Source organism: Suncus etruscus, chromosome 1, assembly GCF_024139225.1.
Source record: "Suncus etruscus isolate mSunEtr1 chromosome 1, mSunEtr1.pri.cur, whole genome shotgun sequence".
NCBI classification, from domain to species: domain Eukaryota; kingdom Metazoa; phylum Chordata; class Mammalia; order Eulipotyphla; family Soricidae; genus Suncus; species Suncus etruscus.
This window is the reverse complement of record NC_064848.1, coordinates 155252324-155276661: the sequence shown is the minus strand read 5'-3', so window position 1 is coordinate 155276661 and position 24338 is coordinate 155252324. Positions and strand designations below refer to the sequence as shown.

General features: G+C 44.8%; 1 protein-coding gene across 1 annotated transcript in view; it reads right to left on the bottom strand.

Moving 5' to 3' along the window:
* The window catches only part of WSCD1 (WSC domain containing 1), a 41394-nt gene that overhangs the window by 4041 nt on the left and 13015 nt on the right, over window positions 1-24338 (bottom strand). Inside the window, exons 3-7 of the mRNA XM_049782370.1 lie at window positions 22052-22166; window positions 19946-20130; window positions 15867-15988; window positions 3268-3427; window positions 2375-2539 (exon numbers count right to left, since the gene is read on the bottom strand). Coding sequence (XP_049638327.1) covers window positions 2375-2539; window positions 3268-3427; window positions 15867-15988; window positions 19946-20130; window positions 22052-22166 — 747 coding nt within the window. The remainder of the gene's footprint in view (window positions 1-2374; window positions 2540-3267; window positions 3428-15866; window positions 15989-19945; window positions 20131-22051; window positions 22167-24338) is intronic.

Genomic DNA, 24338 nt, shown 5'->3' with positions numbered 1-24338 from the left:
AGTTAATTACAGCTAGTCAAGCCAGATGAGGAAAGCAAGGCTCAGATAGGTAGTAGTTATGTCCAAACATTATGGCAACTGACTCAAGCTTTCTCCATATAGGTCTGTGTATTCCCATGAGGACTTCAGCTTCTACCCATCTTCCCACAGCAGAAATAGGATTCTCATTATTAGATTCAAGGCATGTGAGCCATTATGGTCTTACCCTCCCACTAAGGGCCTATGCCTAGCACTTGTGAGGCTATACAGAGCTCACATGTTTCTTAGTAAAGAAATGTGTGTTATTCTGTGTTGGATGAAGAAGACAATAGAATCAAGAGATCCAAACTACAATAAGCTATACACAAAAGGGACCTGTTACACTAGTAGTCCAGGGGGCTAAAGGTGGAGTTATGAAATGCATACTGGGAACAATGGTGGAGGGAGGTCAACGCTGGTGGTGGGAATTACCCTAATTCACTGTCACTGTGTAACTTAAATATAACTGTGAAAGATTTGTTATTCACATTGGTCTCAATAAAAATTATAACAAAAATGTGAGACAGGTCATGTCTTTGGGTTACAGTCTAGAAATGGAATAACAACTATAATTCAGAGCACAGGTGTTAATGTTAACACAACAGGGGGACCAATGATAGGGACTGAACAAAAAGTTATGGAAGTATTTCTGGAAAGGTGTCTCCTGAAGCTACTCCATAGTACTCTGCCAATGTAGCCCATGCCATCTGGCTTGGGGACATGTTGAATACATACTTGGACTTTATCTTGGGCTCTTTGAAAGACATATGAGTTCCACCCACACCTCTATTCTTAATGGCTGGGAAACATTTATATCCACACCCAAGGAGGGATTCTTTGATGCCTGGAAGATGCAAGCCTTTTTTGAATCTGGAATTATGGGTTCACAATCTGAAACAACACATTTCCAACTCAATTCTGCTATGGACAAACAGCAAAAGTCTACTTTGAACCAGTCTGTTAAACAGCAAGTAAGTTCTTGGGATGAATGAGTCAAACCATAGGCTATATACACTGGAAACCTGGTCTTTGATAACCTGAGACCCAGGGTGCCTTTAATACCATTTTGGCACATTTTAATGGCAGTCACTGTTCTTTGAAATTTGGGTCACAAATACATATGATGGGTTTTATATTTTGGCATTGGGACTGCCTTAAGAATTTCATACTCATTTGTGTCATTGCACTAAGGCTAGTGGTTACATCTAGCCAGTTATATCTATGAGGCTCCAAGACTCACTGGGTAAAGGTAAGACAAAGTATTCAAACCTTTATATATTTTTTCTTTTTTGTTTGATTTTTGGGCCATACCCGGTGATGCTCAGTGCTATGCACTCAAAAATTGCTCTTGGCTTGGGGGACCATATGGGACACTGGGGGTCGAACCTAGGTCCATCCTGGGTCAGCTGAATACAAGTCAAATACCCTACCGCTGTGCTATCGCTCTGGCCCCATTCCAAACCCTTATACCTCCTATTCCAGCCTATTCTAGTCACTGACCATCTAGCCTCATATGGACCAACACATCTTAAAGGTCTTCCAGATGAACTGCAGAGCAGCAGCAGCCACAGGATGCTAGACTTCCTCTGTCACTTTCCTTTTAGTGTCCAGAAAAGCTAACAGCAAAGGATTGTGGGGCTAAGTTACACAGACCATCTTCACTTCCCCCACTAAATTTGTTGATGATTGTAGAACCTACTCCCAAAACTTGGTAATAAGTTTGGTAAGTCTATATTTTTCTAAGGCCTTCCTGAGACTATCAACCATCCTTTCCTAAGCCAAATATATTGAGGAAACCCATAGAAAATGCAGTAACACTTGACAACAGAAAAATATATTTCACCAATTTAGATTCCACTTGACTTGTCTGAGGATTGTAGTTCATAAACAGCATGTAGACTACAGACAGTTAAGTGAATTTACTTGGCATAATGAGGCCTCTTATTTCTACAAGGAAAAGATTAGAAATCATAAAACTCTTGAAGAGTTTTGGATATATTTTAAAATCGGCATTTTGATCAGCTACCTTTGTCTTATAAAATCAAATAAAAGAATAAAAGAATGAGCAAATGATGTCAGTCCAAATAATTATTGAGAACTGAAATTAAAGCAAGTTCATGAAATGTTGATAGAGGACATCTAACTTACCCTTTTACACATTCCCTTTCTCTTTTATTCTATATAGCATGAGGCTTCTGAGGAGGCTTGATAGAAAAGCCTGTCTCTAGGCCCTGCCCTGAACCCCTCATTAGCCTTGGGTCTGTGTGGTTTAGCACTATTGGATTTCAAGTGCTCATGAAGCTCCACAGCACAGGGCTGGTTGAACATGGGGCCTGGTTCCTGCAGACTCACTTACCTTTGTTGTAGAGTGTCCCATCAAAATAGTAGCTCCCAGTATAGAAGCCAGTGGCATGTTCAATGAGGTGCCGTGCCCATGTGTTCCCAGCCCCCGGGAAACTGGATAGTGCCACAAACACGTTGGATTTGTTGGGCAGGAAAGTCCTGTCAGTGCAGCGAGTATCTGTAAGCCCAGAAGTCAAATTTATTCAGTGTTATTCACCACAATGGTCACTCTCAAGACTCATCACTGATTACCCCTACCACAGGGATTCACAAAGATGCATGCGAACCAAATAGGAGCAAAGGGCTACAGAAAACCCGAGGCTCATGATAATGAGATTGCCTAAGTCAGCACAAGAGTTGAGCGGGAATCAGTATTTGAGGCAATCAGCTCCCTGGGCCTCTGTGGCCACAGATGAACCCTGGGTCCCAGAACAGCAGAGAGAACTGCAGATTATGACAACTGGGGCCTTGGCAGGACTAATGCAGGCCCCACAGATGGAAGGCCAATAAGGAGCCAGTTTAGACAAATCATGTCATCATCTCCTGCTTCCATGTTCCTTCTGCCAGGCTGATATAGGGATACTTTCAATGAGGAGGAAACCCTGAGACAGTGGGTATCTCCTCATTCCATTTGTACACCTCAGAAAGACTCAGGGGAAGGGAAATTGGGATGTTTTCCTTACAGAGAGTCTGCGTCCTGGGTCTGGCCCTCTATGTGCAGAAGTGACCTTGCCCTTAGCATATGCCAAGATGGTGCCACTAACCATACTTGGTTACTATGCAGCTACCTTCCCTGTTCTATGTAGCACCAATAAAGTTACATCTGCCATCTCAAAAACCTAATAGCTCAGCCCAAATGTCACACCCAGTGGTGGAGGCAGAGGCAGCCCTTCAGGCAGGACTCACCTTGTACAGGAGTCTGGTAGACTTGGCAGTACTTTGCCAGCCTCTGGGTCTCAAGCTTCTGGTTGCATAGCATATCATCCACAGCATCCTGCAGGTTGAACTTGGGGGTGGGGTAAGCACAGTAGCACTCCCAGCCCCTGAGCACGGCCAAGGGGAATTCCTGCCAAGGAGGGAGAGAAAGAAGAGGGAAGCACATCAGATGAGAATAAGGGCCAGCCAGGCTGTCTGGCGCTCCCATGGAAACATGAAAGAACTACAGGGCTGACATCAAGCCAGCACTAACCTAAGAGAAACCCAGCATAGCTATAGCTCACAGGAAGGAGTGAAAAGTCAGCAGTCACTGTATGGAGAAAGCAGAACTCCAGCATGGGTGACCTGTGTGCAGACTGAAATCAAAACCTTGCCCTAGATATTCCCAATGGCAGGGAGTCTGAGGGCTGAGCAGTGCCTGCACCCTCCAAGCAAAAGATCAAAGGGATCAAAGAGAGGAAACAGAGCGACAGACAAACTCAGGCAGCAGAGGGTAAACATGATAGATACATCATTACCTGACAGACTATGCTCCTGACTGGGGCATAGAGTCCTTGCTGGTTCTCTTGATCAGCCTCCTTGTGCAAAATCATCCACCTCACCCCATACTTGTAGTCCCCTGCCTGTTGGGAACAGGCTAGAGACAGTCTTACATAACCTTTTCTCTAAGATGGGTATACTGGGGACAGCAGGCCTCCACCCCACTATGTGCTCTGTTGCCTGGGTCAACAGAAATGTGGGTCAAGCTCCTCTGGAAAGCACTTACATGGTTTCTTGCTCCTTTCGGACACCACACAGGATAAATAGCTTGGGCATAACCTCTGGGAGATCTGAATATGAAACTAAAGTTTTGGGGCCACCTTTAGCCGCTAACAAAGTCATGCAATCCTCCTTAGATGTTTGCTCTGAGGCCTCAGATGAGATGGGTCCAACTTTCTGGCACTCTAGAGCTTTCACAGAGAAACAGGCCTCCCTTGGCTTTCTCATCCTGATGGGTAATCAGAACACTCAGGGATCCTGCTTCCTCTTGGTTATGGAATGCAACTCTTTATGGGGCTCTCAAGGGAACATTCAGCCTCATTTTATCTCTGCCCTTCCCTGCATATTCAGATAGGAGTCACATCTCTGGAACAGGAGTGTGAGAGAGTAATTGAGGAATGTGTGTGTGTGTGTGTGTGTGTGTGTGTGTGTGTGTGTGTGTGTGTGGCAGGCAGTGGGTGGAAAGAACTTCTCAATGCTCAGGGAAACTGCAGAAACCTTTTCATTTGGGGTTTACAGCGAAACTCATAAATAAATAAGAGAAAAATCAATAGCGTTTTCTCAGCATGGCTTGGCAAAGCGTAGGATCTTGGTTCTTGAATCTCGGCAAGGTGCTCACAAGACAATAGATGGTACCCCAGTGTCCCACACAAGGGAGGGTGAGTGGTGCTGAGTGGGTTATGTGGGGGTGGGGAAGGAGAAGGAGAAGGAGATGGAGAAGGGAGTCTGATAGGAGGGGGAAAGGGGAACAATGCTGAATACAGCTCCTACGTAGGGCAATTCTTGGAAGCACAGACTTGGTCTTCATGTTTAGCAACCCCAGAACAGCCTTTCCTACCTCCCCAGGTCTTCAAGGCTGAGCAGCAACTTTGCATCTGCTGGGAATCTCACCAGGGCCTTGGCCCACTTTACTCATCGCTGAGTTGCCACATGGGGCTGTAATAATGCTGTCACTATTAGCAGGCCTACTTCTCCATCTCCTTACATATACCTCCCCATTTCTGTTTCCTAAAGACTGTTGCATATAGATGCACCTCACAACTGCACACACATACTTGTGTCCACACAATCTTGCAGAACTATTTATTTACTTGCAGTATTCAGAGCTCCCTTTGGAACTGGAAAAGTCTCAGACATGCTCAGTGGGGACATAAACATTCTTTCCTTTGCGAAGAATCTTAGCATTTCCATCTATAAGCTAGACATATTCTAGGAGCGGGCCTATAACAGAGTTGTAGCATCTGACCTCTCTCCAGCACTCTGGTTAGTTTCCCTTGGTTCAAGAGGGGCAGCAAGAATGAGGCATCTATCTTCCAGGACTCCTATCCTGGAAGAGCTTTGAGAGATGAATCCTCCCAAGGACAGAGAAAGAGGTGGGTGTTGGCTCTGGGTATTTCTGGCCTGTGTTTTGTGTTCAAAATTCCAGGGAGAAAACACTTTGGAGGTGAGAAAGCATCAGGTTCATGATTCAGCAACCTTGGACTCAAAGCCTCATGCCAGTCATAGTTCATTTTCTGTGGCAGCCTGGGTAAGCAAAGGCCGTTTCAGAGCGAGATGCTTTTGTCTGTAACATGGTGTAAGGAGGGAACTCTACCCCAGAGTGTCCAGGTGTATGACAAAAGTATTGTACAGTGTTCAAGTTAATCTCCCATTTTTTTCTGATATCTTAGATCTCAGACCAGTTTCCTGATACTCAGCTTATGCCTGAGTGTTGGTTCCCGAATTCCTCATCCTGTCTCCTTCTCCAGGCCTTCAAAGCTCAGACTGAAGGGAATGTCTAAAGCATGTTCAGTGGTTAGTATACATGGACATTTTGTCTTGATTAACCTCAAAAAGAAAATAACAGCCTTGAAGACACAGGTACATCTTAAGAGCTCTAAACCTGGCACCAGCTCCCAGGGCCTCCCATTCTTCAGACTGCAGTTCCCTTCAGCACTAGACCCTACACTGTTTTTCAACAGTGTGTTTTTCAAGAGATGCTCCTGTCTTGACTTCTGGTTTTCTAGAAGACATGTATTTTTCTAGATGCATACTCTATGGATATGCATTACTGAAGAGGCATCACAAGGATAGCAGTCTTGGTCTTCAACCATGGCTATCCATCCTCCATCACAAATCCTGGTCCTAACTCATCCCAGACACACATCTTCATCACTATGGGTAGTATAATCAGACAGTGTCCATACTGTTACATTCACCAGTGTCCCTGTCCCTGGTACTATAGCCAACCTTGATGTGTGAGTCAGCTGGATCCCTGAGAATGCAGAGACTGGAGTCCTAACTTTTGGATCTCAACATAAGCACTGGTACGAGATCAGGTCTTTGAGGCAATTATATGAAAATGGGGCCTGATCTCATGAGATGATATTTTTTATGAGAAGAGACTGAGATAGACACATAGACCAAGGGGTGCACAAGTGGGGACCTAGTGAGAAGATAGCTTGTGAGCCAGAGTTTAGGTCAGAGACATCAATTGAAACCTTGGCCTCAGATTACTTATCCCAAGATCATTGAGAAAAATCCATTCCTAGATCAATTCCCTGGACCAATGAAACCACTCCATTTCTTATTGTGCCATCATTTATGAACTTTTATTTATTTTACTTATTGATTTATTATTTTACATTTTGCATTGGGTTACACTCAGATGTGCTCAGGGATCACTCCAGAGGTAGCATATGTGTTGACATAAATTTAACCCAGTTCCTCAGCACTGGGCAAGGCAAGTGCCTTAACTGCTGTACCATCTGTCCAGTCCTACCTTGGGCCTTTGTTTGTACTGGCTTCCACCTCCCATACAAGTCACCTTCTCCCTGAGGCCTTTTCAAGTGTCCTTTCAAGATACCACCCTATTTTTCCCTTATGGAGATGCCCTACTTCCTTGTTGAGCTTTCTCATTTAGTTTTGAAGAGTTAAAGCTTACCACTGACACTTCATTCAACTGGATAAATGCATAAAAAGAACACAGCATTCCCCCTGAGCCTCTTTCCTCAGATCCTTCCCATCAGCCCTTGGGAGCCCCAAACAACTACAATTTTCTTATTTCTACCATTGATTAATCTGATTTCTTCTAGAGTGTCCTATAAACAGAATCATGTACATAGGGTACATATTTTTGTGTATTTGGCTTCTTGCTTTCAGGAATGTATTCATTTAATCCTACCATGTTGTTTTATAGATGATATATTAGTACACTGTCTCATTCACTGTTTTTGGGCCAAACCCAGTAGTGCTCAGGACTTGTTTCAAGTTCTATAGTCAGGAACCATGCAATGCCAGGAATCAAATTTAAGTCTCGAAAATGCACTCCAGCCCTGTGAGCTATCTACTGACCCAGATTATTACTTTTTATGGTTGAGTAGTATTTCATGGATAGCTATATCAAAATGGCCCATTACCTTATCTGGAGGATACCTGGGCCACTTTTAGTTCTAGCCATGACAAATCAAGTTGCTATAAACACTACTGTATACAAGACAAGTATATAACCATTTTTGACTCTTGTTTCATTTTTTCTGATTATTCTATCACTATTCAACAATATTTTATTAGTTTTCATGGTTTATTATTTCTTTCTATCCAGAGGAATGCAGCTGGGGATGTGGGATACCTGGGACACACTGTTGCATCTGGAACATGTCTAGAACATGGTAGATACCTCATGGGTATGTAATGGATGAATCTGTCTGATGAAATAACTGGAATAAATGAACTATTCATTCTAGATTCCAAGTTTCCTAAAAGTTGTTCACTATAAATGAGTTTTCATTTGCTAGGCATGAATTTTCAGTCAATTATTTGTGCTCTGAACATAAAGGGGTTCTAAAAGTCTGGTACCTCTAAGCAGAGGCTCCCCAACATCAGAAAACCCAGAGGTTTAAAAAAATTACAGCATTTTTAGTCTTTCTATGTGATGGTTGTACCCCCTTGTCTCCAACTGCAGGAGTGCCACAGTTTTGAGGCCTCATGATGCTTCATCTACCATGGCTAGGAGAGGCTGGCCCCTTCAGTGACCCTAACCCTTTTTGCTTCCTCAAGTGGATTAAACTGTCAAGTTTCTGGGTGTTTGCAGAGCAATGGGAGAGCTGCAGACAGTAAATGTGGTTTTATTTACAACATAACTGCTTCAGCAACATCACTGGCTTCTGAAAACACAGAACAATTTCCAGCCCCTTGGGGATTTCTAGGACATGATTTCCATAAAAATTAAATATTGATGAATCTATACTCTGCCAACATCTCTGTTTCCCATTTCCCCCACTCTAAGCTTCAGAGAGCAAGCATGCGAGAGTGAGAAAAGGGGGAACGCATCAAACCACACAGGGCATAAAAAAATAGCAAGAAACCAGCTGTAGGGCTGTTTCAGTCAAATAGATGGGAGCATGTTAAAGGCAAGCCGATGGCTTATAAACACAGAATGTATAACACTGGACTCTTAAAACTTACATAGGAAGGACTATATACTAATGGCAGATAAATATGGTTTCTATCACCAATAAATGTATAATAAAACCTAAAATTGAACCAAAAATTAAACAAAAAGAGAAGATTATTTCAGCCTGTGTCTGAGGGCAGAATGGATATACATTGCTAATCCTGGCAATTCATTGATAGTCTGAGCTGGGGTTTCTGGGTTTTCAGCCCAGAGCCAGAGAGTGAGACAGTAAAGGTCTGGGCACTATGCTAAGCTGGGATCCATGGGCAAAGGAATGATTGTGGCCAAGGGGTGAGAGAGGATGACTTTAACAAATTGCTATTTGACTCTTATTCTCTATCTTCCTTCCTCCTTCAACGTCATCTTAAAATCTCTAGGGTTTGACTAGCTAAAGAAACTCCAGGGACGATAAATGTGGCTTAGTAGTAAAGTGCTGGTCTTCCTTGGTTCTGTCCTCTGACCCCCACAACATAAATAAAATTCAGCTAACAGGAAGATAAAGAAACTTCAGGTTTCAGGAGGGTCAACTGAGGCTGACTGCAAGCTGTCAAGGTTGGTTGGGAACAAACCCAACCTCTGGAAATACAATCAAGGGTTTTGCTACACATTCATTAATTGGTTGTTATATTCTGCTCCTTAGAAGCAAGATCAAAATGCAATGTATTTTCATAGAAAGTTGCAAACCAGATGGGAGAAGAGCATGGAACAGTTTCTTGCCACTGGGTCATATATTTGGATGATCAAAATACCAGAAGAGAAGATGTCCACCTAGGTAGCTGCATGGAGGGGAGAGAAAAGGACTCTGGCATTTTAGGGGAGATGGCAGATAGAATGGAAGCCCTTCTACTGCTTTCTTAGTAGTAAACATTTCTCCCTCCACCTGGCATCCTGGAGTCTGAGTACATGGGGAACTATGCAGCAGAGACAGGTGGCTGGGAATGGGGATGACCACTCCTAGAATTTTCTCCAGGAATCTCTGACTTTGTGCCTCATTTATGTGACTGGAAATCATCTATGAAAGGGCCTATCTTAGTGATGAAGGGTGTAGGAATCAGGTAGGACTGAGTCTACACAGAGATGGGCTCAATTTGTATTTCTGCAAGTATTAGGGGACTCAAGCATGGAGCAAAACACTGGTGAGGTGTTGAGCAGACACAGAGCCACAAAACGCAGACGCCAACGACATGGTAGATCAGTCCCAAGAAGACTCAATGCAAGCAGTGGGAAGACATTCTAAAGATTCTACCTGTGTGAATTGCCCATGATCAACCAACAAGAAAGCAATAGAGGAGGGTCAGATGATCCAGAAATCACCTCTCAACCATCTTCAGAGGACTCACTACTTAAAAATGGGCTACTTATTTTTTAAGTTCAGGAATTAAAGTGTGCATACATACCCTGAGTCTCAATAAATCCATGTCTGGCAAGACAGCCTAAGGAAATTATAGATACACTCAAAGCTTACTGACAAAGATGTTCATGGCAGATTACTGAATATTTAACAATAGACAAAGTGCCATGTAGTCTTGAAGGGCATAACAGAAAAGTCCACATCATATGAAATGAAAAAAGGGAAGAAGGGAAGGAGAGATAGTACAGAATGTAAGGAGTTTGCCTTGCATGTAGTTGTCCCAGATTTTATTCCTAGCACCCCACATGGCCCAGGGATCAGCCAGAAGTGATCCCTGAGTGCAGAGTCAGCCTTTAACATAGCTAAATGTGGTTCCAAAACAAAATGAATCAAAAAGGGAACAAATAGAAGGAAAAATACAATCAAAAACATTTTGGGGCCAACACAGTCCAGGGTTTAAGGCCTATGTCTTACATGAGACTAAGTCCATCCCTAGCACACAATCTAAGCATCACCGGGCATAGTCTTGGAGGCCTTGAGCATTACTAGGTTAATCCTTACAGCACCTCACCTTGGATCCTTATGTTGAAATAATATTAATAGGTTCATTTCAAAATGTTTATCAGAGCCCCAAAGTCACACCATATTATCACTGTACAGTACTGTGCCAAAGGGGAGAATTCCTCATACAAAGGCAGTAAGCCACAAAACCCAATCTTGCACAGACACAACCCTAGGCAAAGACATAATATCCTGCACCCCATGGTGATACCAGAGCCACCAAGATGGAATGCACCTATCAGCCTCCTGGTGGATTTAGCAGAAGCAGCTGCCAGCAGAGAACAAATAGTAATGCATGTCCTGCTATTTCACAGGCGGCTGGGCTGGGCTAGTGCCACCACTCAAGGGCCAAAGAAAAAACCTTGGAAGTAATATCAATGGGGGATTGATTTCCTGAATGAAGAACTTAACATGCCCCCAAAGGGGTAAAGGACAGGAAGAAAGGGTGATATCCCTCTCCCTCTTTCACACTAGCAGCTCTGGGAGAGCAAAACCTCTGATCTTTGCACATCACTGCTCACCTCAGGAATCTATTTGCAGATGGTGTTAGATTTCACTCGTCAGCCCCACCACAGGGATGACACTCCCACAGTCTATCTGCTTGCACACAAATATCAAAATTAATTACCCCTGATCTGAACTGGTAGCAATGCACATATCTAAGCACCCCCTCTGCTCATTCTCACTTTCCCTCCAAATGAAGGAGGTGATAACATCTCGAGTGCTGCAAATGAGCAGTTTTTCTTCCATCTTCCCCCTGATCGCAGAAAATGAGACAAGATCATTTTACTGTATTTAAAAACACATTACATTGGTCAAGTCCCTCTTGCTGGCACAAAATCAGTTCATTAAGATGCTGATATTACCCCAAATGTTCTTCTTCTCTAAATATACACTCTTGGAGCTCCCCAAATCCATTGTAACTAACAACATAAAAAATAGGAGTAATCCTCAGAAGGTGCTTGAAATGGGGGAGCCACAAGCATGCTTTCTCCTCCCTCCCCGCTTCCAAGCTTCAGTCCCTGCACCTGCTATCCCATCTCTACTGCCCAGACAGTCTTAATTAAGCCCATATCCCCAACCCCGGATTTAGTTCTGCCCCATTTAACACTGCAGAGAACATTTCTCATCATGAAAGTCTTTGAAAACATTTTCAATGGCTGCATTATAGTCCACTGCATGGCCCTGGCATGACATAGCCATTTTTGCAACACAGGACATTTGGGCTTATTTCTCAGCCTAATTGGGAAAATAAGAGATATTCCTGGGGTGACCCGCCACTCTGGTGCCATGGGTCTGTCTAGAGAGAAAGTGCTTGGCACTTCAGAACAAAGAAACATGGCCAGATATTCCAAGCTTCACTCACACCCAACAAGCCCAGAAGAGGAAGTTGGAGGTCATTTCTGTAAATTGTTGGTCCCTGGCTGAGGTAAGCTTCCACCTGGGCTTGCAAATAGGCTAGTTGATAACAGGGGAGGCCTTATTGGTATGTAATGGTGAGAGGCTGATGAAGCTGCCAGGTACTCTCCGCAGCACAGGCCAACCCAGAATTAAAATTCCACAGACCCTAGGTTTGATATCAGTTGCCAGACAGAGAAACCTGTTCTGGAGGGAAGTCCCTGTCTTGCCCCTGAGCTGAGAGTTGACCCTTGAAGGTTCAGAAAGTGGGGGATGCAGTCATGCTCACTAGAACAGTGTAAGGAAGAGGCCAGCCAGGAATGCAACTTCCCTCTGTAGAAAGCTAGGTGGTAGCTTGACTAAGATGAGGTCATCTGGGGTGTTAACTTTGCTCTACTGGAACCATCAGAACTAAGTCACAGGCCAGCTTCTGGGTATTACCTCTGAGGGTGACTCTGGGAGCTGCTGCCTCTCAAAAAGATCCACAGGAACACCTCCCTTCAAATGCTCACAAGAACAGCCTGTCACCCACCATACAATCAGCAGTTCCCTCAAACACACCCACAAAAGTCTGTATTTGGAAGATGGTATTGAAGACCCTTTACAATTCATCACCACACTTTCACACCATACTCTGCAGCCTTCCTGCTGGAAAAAGGATACTTTCCCACCACCTCCTCCCAGCTAAGTACTTGCCCTTTTCTGTGATGTGCTGCTCACACCTATCTGCCCACATCATCTGCCCATCATCATCATCATCCCAAGAGCTAAATCTTCCTTCTGAGCCTCTCTCTCAGACCCAGCATTGGGCACTGATCATACTCTTCTGAGTGACAATTACCTGATCAGTTCTTCTACCAGCAAGGAGCTTGAACTCAGGAATGGAAGCTGGGCTTCTCCCATTGCTGGACATGCTAGAGTCTGTCCTAGGTGTCAGTGTTTATATTCAGTCACATCCCACTTAGTCTGTCCTGCCGTGACCCACCTTCCACTTAAAAGCTGGAAATGATGTCTGTTTTTCACAGCTGTATGACTATGTGGATCTAAACAATGGAGCTCCAGGAAGCACCCACTTAAGCTCCCTGGCCCATTTAACAATATAAGGAAGGCCGGGGAAGATAAGCTTCAGCCCAAAACCCAGAGCATGTGTGTGCTGAGAGCAGAATCCACTTCTAAGAACTGTAGATGCCCTTTCAATGTGGCTCCCACCTGAACAATTCATAGCAGCAAAAGTCAGAGCTGAGCAAGTAACTTGTCCTTGAAACATGTTGCCAAGGGACATGTACAAGGTGAAAAAAATGGCGTAAGCTATCAAGGGTTTATAGGTATCTATTGGCACATGCTCCAATGTGGAATTGTAGCAATCTGGATTTGTGCCATACATATGGAAAAAGACTGTAAGTAGGAGTTGAAGTGTTTTAAGTCTTCAAGTTTAAATTATTACATCCCCCTCATGGGCTGCCCAAGAAGAGATGCTCCCAGAACATAAGAACATCTACTGGAGGCTTCTGGGAGTAATCCCTACCCCCCACAAATAAAAAAGGGGTTATTGGGGTGTCTTGTGCCCCTCTGACACTAGTAGTGGGAGTGGAATAACAATATCCCCATTGTAAAGTTGACCACTTGACCACAATGATAAAGGTATTCAGTAAGGTAAAATCCAAGGAATTTTACCTGCAGAATCTCATCCCCACCTGTAAAGACTGTCATCTCTTGTGGAGTTTGTGTTTGTAAAAGCAGAGACTTTGAACAAATAAATGCTTGCCAGCAGGGAATTGGTCAAATGAATATGGACTGGTGAGGATCAACGGAGGAGGGACAATTACTTTCTGTAGACTAACAGATAATCAGGGCAAAGAACACAGGCAAAGTGGAGGGAAGTTGGAAGAAGAGATGGTGATGAGAGAATATCTCCTTTGCAACCTTTAGGTCTTTTAATCATGCTCCTGTGTGCTGATTACCTACTTAAGATCCCTAAAAATGTTAAGGGCACAAGGTTGGGTGCCACTTATTCCCTCTGTTCCTGCTTCTTCTCATCTGTTTTGTCCCTCTCTCCCTCAGTCTCCAGAAGAAAAGCCTTCCTCCCAAGCCACACCAAGCTTCAGGTAGGAAAAGCACAGGCATTGTGTGAAATCTGGGCACTGCCAGTCTTCCCTGCCTGTCAAAAATGTTTTTTTTTTTCAAGGGCTGGAGTGATAGCGCAGCAGTAAGGTTTGACTTACATGCAGCCGATCCAGGACTGACAGTGGTTTGAATCCCAGCATCCCATATGATCCCCCGAGCCTGTCTGGAGGGATTACTGGCACAAAGCCAGGAGTAATCCCTGATGCAGCGAGGTGTGACCCAAAACAAACAAACAAAAACCATTTTTGAAATAAAAATTTTAATTGAATAACCATTAGAAACAGGTACACAGTTGTTTATGATAGAGTTTCAGTCATACAATGTCCAATACCCATCTCTTCATTATATTTTTTTCTTACAAGGGGGCAGGAGAAAACGGCTCCCCTACCTACGTAGAGCTGGGGGGGTGGTGGCAGCACATATGAGCAGGAAACCCCGGCAGGATGCAGTCAGCATACAAGAAGAGGAAGCTGAGCTATAGTCTGCTCTGGGATAGTCCAGTTCCTCACACTCCAGATGGATTTCTCCAGAAAACTGCTCTGAACTATGAGGGAGGAAGTCCTCAGAGTAGCTGGCTTCCCATCACATTCCAGTGGAAACAGTAACTGGGCAAGGTCCTTGCAGGCTTTACCCTCAAATCTGCTCTAGACAGGGTGATGCAGGGACAGAATTTCCAGCTCTAGTGCCTGCAATTTCTGGTGTGAGCCCTGACACCCAGATGCCCTTAGGAATAATTTCAGAAATGCAAGTGTCTAAGCTTGTATGTGATCATGAGGTAAGTGAATCTGGTTGCTGGTTCCTCCATGCCTCCAGGGAAGAGGGACAGTTCCCAGAGTAGTGGATAATACTGTAGAGGGAGGAATGTGGTTTTCTCTATGTCTTACCACAGTGCTTTCACGAAAGCTCACCTCCTCCTGCACACTTTTAACTACCATTAAGTAATTTTGCTACTCTCAACTGGACTCCTGGTTTCCCACTTAACTGGCTATGGGCCAAGGGGGAGATTACTCAAATTCTCTCTGAACTTCAGTTTCCTTGCCTGCAAAATGTAAATGTAAACAACAGCACCTAAACTGAAGGGCTGTTATGTAGATTGATTGTGTGAACACATGCAATTGCTGAGAAAAATACTCAGCATTGGTATGGAATATAAGAATAAGGGGAACACATGCTGTGGGCAATCCTCTTTCTCCCTCTCTCAGCTTGCCTCTACACTGCCATGTTTCGGAGCCTCATAAAAGCTACTGAACCCCACCACGTATGGAATAGCCCATGATCCCTGTCTATTGCCACCTAACACTATTTCACAGTGTGTGGCCCAACCTGGAGAATGCTAAAATCCAGTCCTTTGAGCAGTCAACTGACTCTTCTTCACCATATCCCCTCTCCTTTCTGTATCCTGCCATCCAAGGTTTTACTACTTTATTCCACCCTAAGGTTAATATGTATAAAATGACAGTGGCCTTGGGGGCTTGGCTGACCTTACACAATGACAGTCCACTCAGCCCAGCTTGAACCAAAAGTAATGACAGTCCCCGCAAATATCAGATTCATGGCCCACCACCATCAGCACAAGTCACAGGAAATTCATTAGTTCTTCCTCCAAGTTCTGAGCCAGCATCTTTCTGCTCCCAAACCAAGAAATTTAACATCTGATACTGTGCCAAGAGCTCATATGGGTAACAACATGATCCTTTCAGCTTTCCAACCTTCGCTGACAATGCCCCACCCTGCCTTAGATCACTGGCCTTAGCAACCGGCTCCCTCCTAACACCCTGTGTGATGTCTGCAGTATCATCCTCTGCTGCCTGCTTGTTTTTTCTCAGCATCTACTCCACTCCCAGCATGCACCTCCATAGCTCAACCTGGGTATAAGACCCTTCCCTGGATAATACCATGCACACATACCACACAGCATTGAGAGATAAAGGCTGGTCTTACTTTATGGGAACAAAACCTGGAGCATGTCTCCACGGTGACATTGGACTGCACCAGAGAGTCAGGGAAGGTGTGTGTGGCATTCTCTGGCAGTCGGAAGCAGCCACGGTATGTGAAGGTCCTCCCTAAGGGGAAGAAAATGGGTTTCTTAGAAATGGTGCCCATGATGGTGGGTATGAGTCAGAGGGTGGGTCCATTAAAGGGGAATAGAGGCTATAGATCATGAGACAGGTGCAAATATATGCAGGAAGTGCTGATCTCAAACAGAGAGGATGGCCAGGTCTAGAGGGATCACGTTCTCTATAAGCTCCCCAGGGAAAGTGAGTTCCACAGCCTTGGCCACCCAGCATTTCTGTCAGCTTGATTCAGTTGACTTTAGGTCTCCAGTCTCCCAAGATCCTTGGGGATAATGTCTATCCACCTGTCCCTCCTTTCTTCAACAAAACTGAATAGTGTTATTGTGCCATATTCTTTAAAACTTGGATTCTTTAATACTGTAATGGGTGGTATCCTGGACACTTCTATGATCTCCTAGCACAGGAATTAATTGAAAAGTAGATTTGGAAACGTGAAATCCTGGCACTTTCTCTCTCTCCCTGCACCACCAAGTTACTCTATGGCTTAGCTTTCTTTTAATCTTGAACTCCTACCCATATTCTAGGAATGCTCCGTAAGCCAATGTTTCAAAGGGAGCTGCCTGCCAAGTCTCCTACATACCTTATGGTGGAAAAGTCCAGCTCCCTACTTCCTTGGTGCTGAACAAACCTTCTGGAACGTTCCAGCACCAACTGCTATCTTTTGTCCCAGAATTTCTCTGGATAGGACCCTGACTCTTAGATCATGTTCTTCTGCAGCTCTTTCTCTCTCAACAATCTCTGTCATCTGTCTTGGCCAATAACAGAAACCCTCCTGTTATCCAGAATCACACCATCTAGAGCAAGTTCCCTATAAAAAGTTGAAAAGCCAGCCAGGGTCTGGAAGTCTCTCTTGACTGACCATAGTATCCATAGGTCTAGAGGCCAGAGCATGTAACTTTTTGGGCAGAGAGAAAGAAATCAGTGGATGTGGGGCAAGCGGCCACACTCAGAGACCTGACACCTGCTGGTATCAGCATGCCTGGTATCCTGATTGGCATGTAGTGGACATGGTCATTTTCTATTTCCTTTCTGCTGAATATCCTATTCTAAGGGGAGGAGAACATACCTTCAGACCAGTCCCTTTTGGGGATATGCTCTCACAACCACCCCCTGCTCTGGCTTTTGGTATAAGGGCCTTAAGTGATGTCAGGTGCATGGTCCCAGAACTCCTTTCTGCCTGCTATGACTAGGTCTCAGACATCCACAAAAATCTATAGTGATGGGCTGTGAGCCTCAGCCTGCATCTGGGACTTTGGGGATGGAAGGGTGAGTAGGTGGAATGAGGGGCAGTAGGTAAGGTGACTGACTGGTAGCCTTCCTATTCTAGGTCACAGGAAGTAAACAGTTTCTGAAAGGCTACACTTGGATCACTTTGAGCTTCCTGCAGCATCCCTGGCCCTAACACACAGCAGATACCTAATAAGTGCTGAGTGAATGAATGAACTAAATGTGAGGGCTAAGTAAGAAACAGGAGCTTCCAGCAGTGGCAGCATTATCTGGAGGTCACTAATGGTGTCTCAATGACTACCATTGAGTACAAACTGTTCTATGGGTATCTTACTGGCTTCCCAGAAGATAGTCCTAGGGTTTCTGATTGCAAGAGTCCCCTTGGGGAGCCTCTAATGAACTCTCTGGCCCTACTGCTGATGCTGACTGGGGAGGATAGGTGGATGGTGAGCTTTGTCCAAGGTCTTGTGTAATGTCAGTCCTCCCTTCAGTCAGGTAACTTGGTCTTTACCTCCAAGTTACCTTGGAGGTCATTACCTATGGTTGACAGGGACCCTATCTGATTGCGAGAGAGAAGCAGGCAAAAATCAGTGCACAGGGCACCCCCAGCCTGCCCAATATACTAGCTCTTGTACCATTTTATTATCATGAAATTAGGCCCAGCTACCTGTAGATCTGAATCTGGCATGGATGACTGAATTGTCTGTCCCCTAGTACATGGACTGCCTGAATCAAAATAATGATTAGTAAGAATCAAGGGTGGAATAGACAGGAGGAGCTGGCATTGTAGCCTAGAGTCCATATACAGGCCTGATGCTTAAGAAATGATAAGTTAGGTTGTGCTGTTGTCAATTGAGCCCAGCAAAATCAAAGGCCCAAGAAGCCAGCATGGAACACTCTGGTCACCAGTAGACCCAGCTGGTGGCCCAGATGGCAGCACAAGCTCATCCACGCCCAATGGAAACTTGTTCCAGCAGAGAGCCTGAAATCAAGTAGTTACAATGAGAATTTGTGGAGGAAATGTTCTCAGTGAATTCATAAGCTAACCAGTATTTTGTCAAGATATCCATTCCTTTCCTACAACTACATACCCTAGTGTGTAAGCAGTCCCAGCTGTCTGGGTCTGAGTCCTGGGTCTCTCTCTTCATCTTACTCTATCCCATACATGGTGCTCAGGTTTGGCCTTTAAGTTCATCCATGTTCTCATTCCTTAGCTTCTATACTGTTTAGCAAACTTGTGTTTTGCTAGCAGTTGTCACTCAGTCACTTCTCTGTGGCCTTATCTTCTGACTTATCTCTTTTGCTGAGCCCTGCTCTGTTCTTGAACTAATCCATCATCTCTTCTGGAGCTCTGTTATATGGACATTGGCCAAGGTAGAAGTGCCCCTCAGGGAATCTGGTTATTTCACATTTGCTTGTGGTAATAGGAGGAGTCCCTCTGCTCTGCTTTCTCTCAGGTACTCCCAATTATGAAAAGAACAGCCCCTCCAAGTGTCAATGTATGTAAGAACATTCAATAAAGGACCCAATTAGAGTTCGATCAAGTAGATCTGGGCCTCATCAGAACAAACCTGAGTTTCATACAAACACAGCTGGGCTCTTGAAGTTGTACTTTCAACTTCAGTTGGAATCTTGGGGGTTCAATCTTGCTCTCGGCTGCATCAACTTGACTCCCCTGTTCCCGAGGATGATTTCCTCCCAAGTTCTGTAATTTTGAATTGTAAGCTCATCCTCAACAAGAATTTATTTATGGCAACTCTACACCTGGGTTGATGGCACAGCCCTCAAGAGAGATTTTGCATTTGCTTCTGCCTGGAACTCCAGATGGCCTAGAGCCAAGTTTTATGTTAGAGCTTTCAGGACCAGGAGGACAGCATAAATTTGAACCTCAGAACTCATACGCATGCAGGACTGCAACATAATTTTTAGGTGAAACCTACAAATGTCTTTTTTTCCCTTCCCACTCCAAATTCAGATCTAATCAGACACAGTTTCTTCCTATTTCCTTGCTCCCTAAAAGTGCTATTTCTTTAAACATCTAATATACCTGGTGGTTTATACTTCTGTGAAGTTGAATGTTACTTTATGCTCAAAGGTTTCAATGTAATAATCTTTCCTGCTGGGTCCCAAATCTCCCTTATTGTCCTCCTTGGAAACCAACAGTCAGGCCTGAGTGTCAATAGGCCAGTAACTTCACTCTGTAGAGACCCAGAGTCCCACACACCCTGTCTAAGCTCCCTGTCATAATCTCAGTTCCTTTTCCTTTCTGGAGTTTCCTTACTACCCTGTTAGTTCATCTCTGCTGAACATAGTGTGGGTTCACTTTTATAAGCAGTGCTAGTTTTATCTCCAGGAAGCTTTCAGAGGATCTGACCTGCCTCTTGCTAAAAATCTAAGTCTGTCCCTACACCTGGTAAAATAGACTGGAGCCCAGAGAAGTGTAGTAAACTGCCTAAGGCCACACTGCATATCTGATACACAAGCCAGGCTCCAGGTCTTCTGATCAGGCTTTCTCTCCGGCATGGATGAGGAGAGGTGTGTTAAAGTTAGGAACTCAAGCTATCTGCAGCAAACCCTCAGCCCGTTCGACTGTCATGCCATGTACAGTGAAAGCAAGAGGATGGATAGGCCCAGGTCATGCCCCATGTAGTTTGGAAAAAGGGCAGGGTTCAGAGAGCAGGGGGCAGTTAGAGTTCCCGGTGAGGCTGGGACACTTACTCTTCCTGGAACTTGGTTGCAGCTCCTCCACTCTGTATACAGAGAGCCGGCCAACTCCCCCACACACAAAGCCCTTCTCCCCTTTGCACTCATGGTTGCACTCCTGTGGCCCGACGCTCAGCACAGGGAGTCGATTCCCACAATAGCACTCTGCACCAGCCTCCAAGCCAGCATAGATGTAGGACCTGCAAGGATTGGAGATGGGAGGCCTGGTCTGAGTTCTGATCATGATCTAAAGCTACAGCCAGAGTCCTAACAGCAATAAGGTCTATATTATGAGTTGGCAGTAGGTCCCTGGGCCAGGGCAAGAGTCAGAACTGAAGCTAATGAAGTCTGGGTAAGGGGTAATAGCTGTAAGTGTCATCTGGTTAGTATTAGGCACAGTCTTCCCATCATTTCCTCAGGCCAGTCTTAAGGTGGTCTGATAAAGAGTGAAGATAGGAACCAGAGACATAATACAGGGGTTAAAATACTTGCCTTGCACAAGTTCAATCACTATACAGTCTTCTGATCACCACCAGTAGTGATCCCTGACAGATCCAGGAAGAAACCCTGAACACAGATAGGTATGGACCCCAAATAAAAGAGTTTTTAAAATATATTGATGGAGGGTGTGAAGCAATCCTAGGCTGAGAATAGGGAAACCTAGCCTATACTAGCTATCAGTTTCTACAGTACAAACTTGCTCATCATAGACAACTTAAACTCCCAATGATTAGTAACAGGCTTCTCCCCTCCCAGGCAACACCCACTTCCCCACACTCTGACTGCATGCCCCCATATTCACCAGTAGTCCTGCTGTGAACATGAACATGTCAGCACTGACCTTCTGTGCTGCTGCCACAAGTCAAGGGATATTCAAGCCCCATCAATAGGGATCATATCAGGTTTGGGGGTTTTGTTTGTGGCCCACACCTGGTGATATTCAGTGGTCACTCCTTTCCCTGCACTAAGGAATCACTCCTGGTGGTGCTTGAGGCATTAGATAGGATGTCAGAGATTGAACCTGGGTTGGCCACGTGCAAGGCAAATGCCCTACCTACTGTACTATTGCACTAGTTCTGATCACACCAGTTGTGTGTGATGGAGGGAAAGAGAGCTCTCAAACTCCCTTCTTCATGGTCCCACAGGTAAAAACCCAGTCTGGATCTCAAACACAAGCATCTTCTTGTCTTTGCCTGACCACTCAGTGGTCAAGGTTACTCAAGTGTTAGAAGGAAGAAGAGAAATGGATCAGTCTCAGTTACAGGTTAAAGGAAACTGGAAAGTACATCTAAGCAGGGTCCCTGGCATTGTGTCTCTATCTGGGAAACCGGGGCTTTCCGTTGCTACCATGCAGAGGTGGTAAGAATTTCGATGGCACAAATGTGAGGAAAATTAAGGGGAAGCTCAGAGTAGGGGACTTTCAACATTGTTTACTTATGACCCCTTTTGCTAGAAAGCTTTAACCCAAATATGCGCTGTTGGTGATATCCCAGGTTCAGTATATTGCTGTTCTTGAATTAATTTGTAGCTATCACATGATCAGAAACATTTTACTGCTGCTAAATTTGTTAGGACCCACACATACAGTCATATAACCCCACATAGGGTCACCATCCACCAGTCTCTGGAGAAGCAAGTGCTGACTCAGTGCCAGCTGCCTTACCCCCACACTCACAATTCTCAGAGCGAACTGAGTGTGCAAGTAGTCAGCACTGTCATGTGACTGGCATTGGTGAAGACTGGGTGGCCTAGGCAATTCCGTGATAATCCAAGCAAGAAATAAACTTTTCCAAACAAACTGGGCCTCTCAGAGAAATCCAGTCTTAATCCCTGTGTTTTAAATCTAAATAAATTTAGAGGGCCTGGAAAAGGATATATTGAAGTCACAGGGTAAGGCCCTAGCAGACCTGGCCCAGAACCCTGACTCCTGATCTATGTCTGGATCTATGTCCTTCCCCACCTCTGTGCCATCTCATTACTAAACTCTCTAGATAAATGGCATCTGGTCGATGGGCACTTACTGCCCATGAACAGCCACAAGGCAGAAAGGCCTCAGCCTGGACTATATCCCAGCCTAATTCCAGGAGAGTCAAGCCACTCACCTCCCACACACAGACTTACCGTTCTGCACAGGCATCCTGACAGTGAGAGATGGTCATTTTTCTTAGGTCATAAAATACAGTCCCCTTCAGGGTCCTCTCCTGGCCATCATCACTGAAGCATCCAACATAGGTGCCTGCAGAGGAGGAAGTGGACATTTTGAGGCAAGGACAGGCCAATACTGAGCACACACAAAGACATGACAATGCTATATCAGTCCTATCTGGGCAAGCTGATTTCAGTCCTACATTGCCAAATTGATCTCAGTCCTAATCATCCAGGGCATCTCTCAGAAGCCCAGAATTAAACTATGGTCTGACTGCCTGCACTATAGGCACTTCCACCTTGTTCCTATCTTGCCATTTCTCTTAGTTAATGGTACACTGACCACCCAGGAACCTGGTCTCAGCCTGTGGTGGAATGAACTGGCTAGAGTCCCCATTAACCACATATTGCTGCTTGGAAAGCTCCATGCTTCCAGATGTCCTGATTGGTAGGTTCATCATCTCTTTGTGATCCAGTGGGAAAAAGTCAGTTATAAAATGTCTGGGGATGGGTTGGAGCAATAACACACTGAGTAGGGCATTTGCCTTGCACTGCTGACTGGAGTTAGATCCCCATCATCCAATATGGTCTCTCGAGCCTGCCAGAAGTAATTTCTGAGCATAGAGCCAGGAGTAACCTCTGAGAGCTGCCAGGTCTGGGCCAAAAACCAAAACCAAACAAACAAAAAAGAAGCCTGGGGGCAACAGATAGTCCAGCAGGTAAGGATCTTGCCTTACACATGCCCAGCTGGCTTCATTCCCTGGCACACTTATGATCCTGAGCCTGCCAGAAATGATCCCTGAGTATAGAGTTAAGAGTAAGCCCTGGGCCGGAGAAACAGCATGGAGGTAAGGCATTTGCCTTGTATGCAGAAGGTTGGTGGTTCGAATCCTGGCATCCCACACAGTCACCTGAACCTGCCAGGAGTGATTTCTGAGCATAGAGCCAGGAGTAACCTCTGAGTGCTGCTGGGTGTGACCCAAAAACCAAAAAAAAAAAAAAGTAAGCCCTGAGCACCACTTCCAAGTTTCTTTATCCCCCGATAAAAAAAAAAGTCTGATCTTGGCTAATATAGAGAATATGCTACAAAGAGTGCTACAAACTAGTTCCAAGAAAAACAATCTATCCTCCCCAGAAGGGAGGGAGGATCTTTGTGGGATCTTTGTGCTGATCTTTGTGGGATCTGCCCTTCCTGCCCAGGCTTTTCTGAAACACCCCTGGAAGGGGCACAGTGTACATGACAGTGGCCCTACTGGCCTACTTACATATTTATAAACTGTTAGGAGAATAAGAGAACCCTGCCTGGTCACCCAAAGGGAAGCAGGGACTCCCCAGAAAAGGCACGAGGGATACTAGAGCATCATGAAAAAGGACACATGCAACACAGAGTCTTGGAGCAACTACTTGTGGGAGTTTATAAATATCTTCTCTTGGGTCCTACAGTGAGAAGACAGCATCTCAGCCCTACCTGACCAAGGTGATCTCAATCTTACCTGGTCATGGCAGAGGCTTATGACCAAGGAGGTCCAATGCACCATAGCAAAAATGTCCCACACATTCCTGGAAGTGCCTAAAATGGCACTCAAGCAAAATATCATAATCTCCAAACATTTGGGGGACTCTGGGAAGAAAATCTCAAGACCTCCCAATAGTCTTCTCACTTATATATAGTTTTGTGGTAAAAAGTAACATCCAGTCTAACTTAGATAAATTACTTAGTAGATCTCATGCCTCAGTTTCTATAACTGCAAATAGATAAATGCTCATCCCGTAGACTTCATTCTACCATATGTGGGCCTGTGCCTGAACCTCTTAAATGTCTTTGGCAACTCACATTCCTCAGGACTCAACCCTTTGACCTCTTTTTCTGGAATCTTTTACTTTGTATTTGAAAAGCTCATCAACACTCCATTTATGTCATTAGTAGTATGAACAATCTTTCTAGCTGTGTATCTTATCTCTGCTACAAAATTTAAGGCTCACCAAGAGCAGAGGCCATTTGTTCCCATGCTGTGACCTCCACCTCTACCCCTGGGACTAACCAATGTTAACACAAACCCCTATTGGTTTATGACAGTGTGAGGCTCTAAAACTGTTAGGATAATACACTAGTAGGAAGAAAAAGCCCATGTACAGGGATGGAGTGATTCTGTGGCTACTTCAGTGTACAAAACCCAGAACCCATGTTTGGGAAATTGATACAGAGAACATGGACCAAGAGGCAGGAGGCTAGGCTCTGGGGCATACCAGAAAGGGACAAAAG